General features: G+C 35.2%; 1 protein-coding gene across 1 annotated transcript; it reads right to left on the bottom strand.

The window, feature by feature from the left end:
- Positions 1 to 1,190: 1,190 nt before the first annotated feature.
- LOC136803232 (uncharacterized) lies at positions 1,191 to 5,622 on the bottom strand. Its single transcript, XM_067059956.1, has 4 exons — positions 5,435 to 5,622; positions 4,080 to 4,148; positions 3,039 to 3,313; positions 1,191 to 2,138 (listed from the first exon to the last, which is right to left on the bottom strand). Exons 1-4 carry the CDS (start codon positions 5,486 to 5,488, stop codon positions 2,093 to 2,095), a joined length of 444 nt encoding a protein of 147 aa, XP_066916057.1. The 5' UTR covers positions 5,489 to 5,622; the 3' UTR covers positions 1,191 to 2,092.
- Between the last annotated feature and the right edge of the window lie 382 nt (positions 5,623 to 6,004).

Genomic DNA, 6,004 nt, shown 5'->3' on the forward strand with positions numbered 1-6,004 from the left:
ATGTTCTTAAAAGCAAAATAGATAGATTTGACCAATAATTTGAAAGAGACAATTATAAGGAAGTTTTAGCAGTTGTTAGACAAAATCGGTGTTTGTCGCTATTTAAAGGGTGGTGGATTTTCTAATTTATTACTATTTGTTTATTTATGGAAATATATGCAGTCTGTAAGGAATTAAATTGAATGTCATTATTCGGTCCCAGACCCCCCCCACGTGTCCCATGTTTAATTAACTCTAGAACGAAATTCCCTCATTCCAGTCGCTGAGCTCGGGAAGACATACTTTATCGATTGGAGTCTTATATAATCCATGTATCCAAATAAACGGGGGGGTTGGAATAAACGGGGGTGTTGGAAAATTTTCTAGATTTTAATAAACGGGGGGACCTAATTGTCGGGGGGGGGTTGGAAATTGTACTTCTGAAACCCAAAAATAAGGTAAAAATAGGCTAAAATCAAGCTATTTAGAGCAAAATAAAAGGGTCCTTCTCTTTGAAAGCTGAAAATATTCTTAGAGATTAATAAACGGGGGGTTCCTAATAAGGTCCGGGGGGGTTAGAAAATTTTCGAAAAATTAACAAGCGAGGGGGCCCGTTTATTTGGAACCTAGGAGTAATGGAGCAATAAGATAATATGAAAATAACGGGGTAACATCAGTTTTACAGACTACTATTACTTTTTGCTTATTTTCTAATGTGTCTGAATTAGTTGTCTAGCATGTTGTATCAACTTTGGGCTCTTCCAGAAAATGTCCGTACATGGGATGTGGAGAGGATGAATTGTCCGGGGGTCCCAAAAAAAGTCCTAAAAATTGCATTGTCCAGGGAGAGGGGGTAAATCTGCGATGTCCAGGGGGATAAATTAATGATTGTCCATTGGTATAAGTCAACATAACTGTCCATGGGGTGAAAAATGAAAATGTTCAGGGGTAATTCATTGAAAAAATAATATCCTCCACCCCCAATGAACGGAATTTTTCTGGAAAAGCCCTTTGTGAATTTTGGTTTTTATTGGTATAACGTCAAAACTGGGCTGTTGTGGATAAATATCCTTCGTCACTTTTTTTCGACCAGAATTTGAATTTATCACTTTTTGATGCCGACTAAGTTTTTGAAAGAATTTTTTCTACAGTATGCAGTTTAGGTCTGTATTTTTGATAAAAGAGTGAAGAAAATGAAAAACAAGAATGAATTGTTTGATTTGCTTGAGTGGTATTTATTATTATAAAATTATCAAGGTGTACAAAATAAATAAAAGACAAATAAAAATTTATAGAAAATAGATAATTGCAAGAAAATATGGGAACTATGATTCTAGGCCGTTTATAATGAGTTAAGTCCTCATTTACTTAGTTACAAATTTAGGCACTTGCGTTTTTTAAGAATGTGTGGCCAGTGAAAGAATAACAAAATTTGATTGGCTGTGTTTAAAATGTACATTTTGAGTTGAGAAATTCAAACACATGGCCATGTTTATCAATTCGCCAACAATATACAAAAGAAGAAATTATAGCACGGATTTGCAGCCTAAACCCTTTTGAGAAGTGCACAATAAATATTACAAAAAAATGGTTGAAGCGGTAATCAATAACCCAGCTGGTACACAACGTTGTTATAACGTTCATCTGACGTTACATGCACGTTGTGGACGTTACATGAACGTCGTTTCAACGTTTTGTACCTGCTAGGAATCCTATAATCCATTCAGTTCCAATTATCCACATTGTATGATGAGATTTATAAAAGTGTCTGATGTTTATTTTCTTAGTATTGTTATCCATTTTCCTAAGAAATCGCCTTAAAATGCTCTCAGCTTGTTCTTAGTATTTTGGCCATCAAAGCCTTATGTTCTTTTAAAGTTTTTAAAACTGATGACTTTTGGACATAATTTTATGTTATTAATAATAATTTATCAAATTAGCAGAAATTATGACGATTTGTCATAATATTTTGTTAAGCTTTTTACGGCCATACCAAGTCAAAAGCTAGAAACATCATCCAAAAAGACACTTTTATAAACCAGTTTTGTTTACATCATACATAATTATTGTTCTCCAGGGCAAACTCCTTCATCCAATCGGATTTCACCGAATGTCATGGCAACGCAATGGTTTCGTGTGTACGCACCACGAATTCCAATCTGTCGGATAAAAAAAAAACACAATATAAAAAAAAATAAAGAATAATTATACAGCACTGAAAGGTTTAGACCCAGCTGCCACACAACGATGTTTCAACGTTATTCTAATGTTCACAACGACCATATATCGTTAGATGAACGTTGAAAAAACGTTGTGTGCCAGCTGGGGAAGGACTTAAGGCAATCTTCCTCACTTTTCGTACAATTTTACTAAACTTGAATAAAAAGACTAAATACTTTAATCGTAGAAATTTTAGCGAGACTAATTTTAGCGTTTTAGCGAGTTTTCCCTATTTTCGCTAAAATAAATCTCGCAAAAACACGCCGACAGATCGCTAAAATTTATCCACGCGAAATTTCTGATTATATTGCCTTGATACATTTTTACCAATAGGAAGGTTTTCAGTGCAAAGAAATGCTAGAAAACTAAATAAATCAATAATGTAATACGAGTATTCGCTAAAATTTATCCACGCGAAATTGTTTAAAATCGTGATTCGCTAAAATAAATCCAAAAATAATCAAGATTTTCCTGTCTCGCTAATATACGCTAAAATTAGTCTCGCTAAAATTTCTACGATTAAAGTAACCTGATGTTGGTTGGACTTGATTCTATTTTACGGTAATTTTAATGACGTAAACAATTCCTAATTAAATATTTTCAATAAAATTTCTTGAATTCTAAAAAATTTACTTTTTTGCTAGATTTCGAAAATTTTGTCATCCTTGTTTAACTAAGTATAATGCACTCATGTTGGGAGCTACACTCATGGGAATAGCCTTTTTTTACTCTAATTAAATTTGATTATGAAATTCCTACAATGACCCGCTTAAGAGTCAATGGCATTAAAAGAAGGAACAAGTGAAATTTTTAGAATTTAATCCAATCTAAATTCTTACAATTGGACGTCCAAATCTTCTCCAATAGTTATGGATAGAGAATTTCTCTTCGTACCATTTGCCAACCTCTCCATCACCCCTGAGTTTAATATGTTTAATATTATGTCAATTGGCTTGAACGAAGAAGTCACAATGCGATGTTCCCTGGATAGATTTTGCAGCCATTTTGTATGAGATGTGAAGACAGCCATAACGCGTGAACAATCTGGTTGGTTGGACTGATAGTTGATATTCTCGATCTTTGCATGTCTCGTAGGAGTAAGTGAGCGTTTTGACTGCAATGAAAAGTGAAAAAAAGGAGATTACAGTTAACTGTCTCTAATTCGATCTTCCAGGAGCCAAAAATTTTCTTCGAATTATTATTTAATACTACAATGGAAAGTTGAAACAGGAAGTATTTTTTCGTCATTACGGACTTGGGTAAGAAGAAAGATGGCCTTTGAGTTCACGGTCCTTTTGTGCCTCCGCGGCTCCGAGCTCCACGGAGCCAAAAACCACCTTTCTTCTTCACTCACGAGAAATTCGAATGACAGTGAGTCTTATTTGCACCATTTGAATAGGGAAGGGGGGGTCAAAAATGTCCTAAATTTTACATTTAACCACCTTTTATAACTTAACTTAGCTTTTCTAGTAATGTGATATCTTTTTTTAAACAGTTTTTAATGCTGATTCCGAATTTGATCTCACCCTTGGCCTACTATATGAGACTAGCTTTTGACCAAAATCTTCGAAACCGAGGAAAATTGATATTTTGAAAATGCTTGACTTTGACTGAACTTAGAATGACAAATTTACGGTGAAAATTTCACGAATTTTCGGAAAACTCGCGAAATATAATCCTCGCGTAAATTAGCCAAATCTTGATCATGCGGTCACGCGCAAAAAAAAAACAATTGGAATTAGCCAGTACCTTCTCACAAACCAAATTCCAAACACAAAAAGCCCCCCCCTGCTATCGGAGACCCCAAACCCTAAGACGCGGTTTTCGTCTAGCAGACTACATTTGCAAAAAATAAGAGCTCCAAATTTAAAAGTTCTTACCAGTAGTTCCGTTGATATCTTCTTCTTGAGGGATAGCTTTACACATCTCTGGACAGGGATAAGTGCCAGCTAAAAATCGAAACAAAATAAATAATTACTACAGTCAACTGTCACATACTCGAACTCTTCTTATAATTCAAACTTGTTTCCTCGTCAATTGGAACACTTTTTAAAATATTTTCTATAATTCGAGTCTCTCTACAAGCACAAGGTTTAAATTAAAGCATTGCCATGAAATCAAAGTGGATAGTGCTCGATGATAAACAAACAAGATACCAGAGCAAAACTAAACAGTTTTCTTTTTTTCTATTTTATATAAAACTTTGTCTGCTTTTTTAGGACACACTGTATGTCCTTGGGCCAGTGAGTAAAATATTTAGACCAGCGAAAGTAAAAAACCCCTCTTCTTTCTCTATTCGTTGAACTCTATTAGCTTAAAAGCTAGTACAGATTTGTTCACATTTTTCGACTTTAAAGAATATACCGTCAACTGCTCTAACTTGGGACGATTGGTCAAAACATGGGACTGTTGATATCTGGCCTGTATTTTCACTCACTGTTAAATCTCTCCGACAACAAATTTGTTTTGATAACTCCACCAAATTTATCAATCATACTTTCTGTCATAATATGTCACGATAACTTCACTGATAACGCCCGCCGCCTAACCGCCTATCGCCGATGGGATAACAAATAACGAGTGTGTAACTTGCTGACGCGAGTGACGTCATATGCTCGCATCGTTTTGCCACTAATTCGGTCTTCTTCGTTCCAGACAGTCGCGCGTGTACAGATTTTTTGCATATTTCGATTTAAAAGCCTACTCGGTGCGAAAGAGAAATCGTCTATTTTTTAATACGCCGTTCATTAACTCAAATCAAATGACTTTGAAGGTTCGGTAAAATGGTGGCCGAATTGCAGTCCCATGTTTTGTCAGATAGTCCCAAGTTAGAGCAGTTGACGATATACATTTACATTAACCCCGGGGGGGGGGGTACTTAGGCAAAATGGGTGCCGGGTATGTGCGAGCCATAAGGGTACCTTTTCTCATTCCTCAAAAGTCTCTCAAAGGGGTACAAATTCAAAAGTTAGTCTTTGAAAGGGTCTCAAAATCACAAAAATCAAAAATTTCTCTCTCAAAGGGTCACGATTTCCAAGAATTTTGACCAAAATTTGATGAAAATCAAACCAAAATTTGGAAATAATGGACCAAAATTTAGGAAAAAGTCTCTCAAAGGGTCCCAAAATCACGCAAAATTTTGTCTCTCAAAGGGTTGATTTTCGATTTTCGGCTCGGACATACCCGTCACCTCTCAAACCTAGTACCCCCCCCCCGGGACATTAATATTTCTTACCTGAACCACCAAAACTTTTGAAGACGACATTCCTGATTTCAACACCGGGTGCATTATGCCAATTATCTGACAGATACATTTTCATGTTTTGATAACTTTGTGGTTCGCTATTTATATATCTATGCTCTTCTTTGTCGTCGATCAAGATTGAATAAAGCAAATGTCCGAAAACCTAAAACATGTGGAGGAAGAATAGACAGTTATAGATACAGTAGAAACTCTTTAAAGGTTTTGTTTTTACATAAGTGTTCCCGTTTCATATCAAGACAGTGTCCACCTATTGCTATATTATGGTTATACAACCAAAAAAAATGTTTTTCTTTTCCTCTTTCGGACCAATCTTGCTCCACATCCGTGTCAATCCAATGTTAAAAAGCTTGTAAATTAAAATTAATGAGTAAACAAACGTTATAACTCTTATTTGAAAAACCTTGAACAAAACCTTTAACTCAAAGCCTTATAAACGTTATTGTAAATGGATTTGAGAAAATCTCCCACATGTTGTCTAATATCAAAATTTTTTTTCGAAATTAACGCATTCACGCAGATTTTTCTCGAATTTCACGGAAA

Source organism: Clytia hemisphaerica, unplaced genomic scaffold, assembly GCF_902728285.1.
Source record: "Clytia hemisphaerica strain Z4C2 unplaced genomic scaffold, Clytia hemisphaerica genome assembly, whole genome shotgun sequence".
Taxonomy (NCBI): domain Eukaryota; kingdom Metazoa; phylum Cnidaria; class Hydrozoa; order Leptothecata; family Clytiidae; genus Clytia; species Clytia hemisphaerica.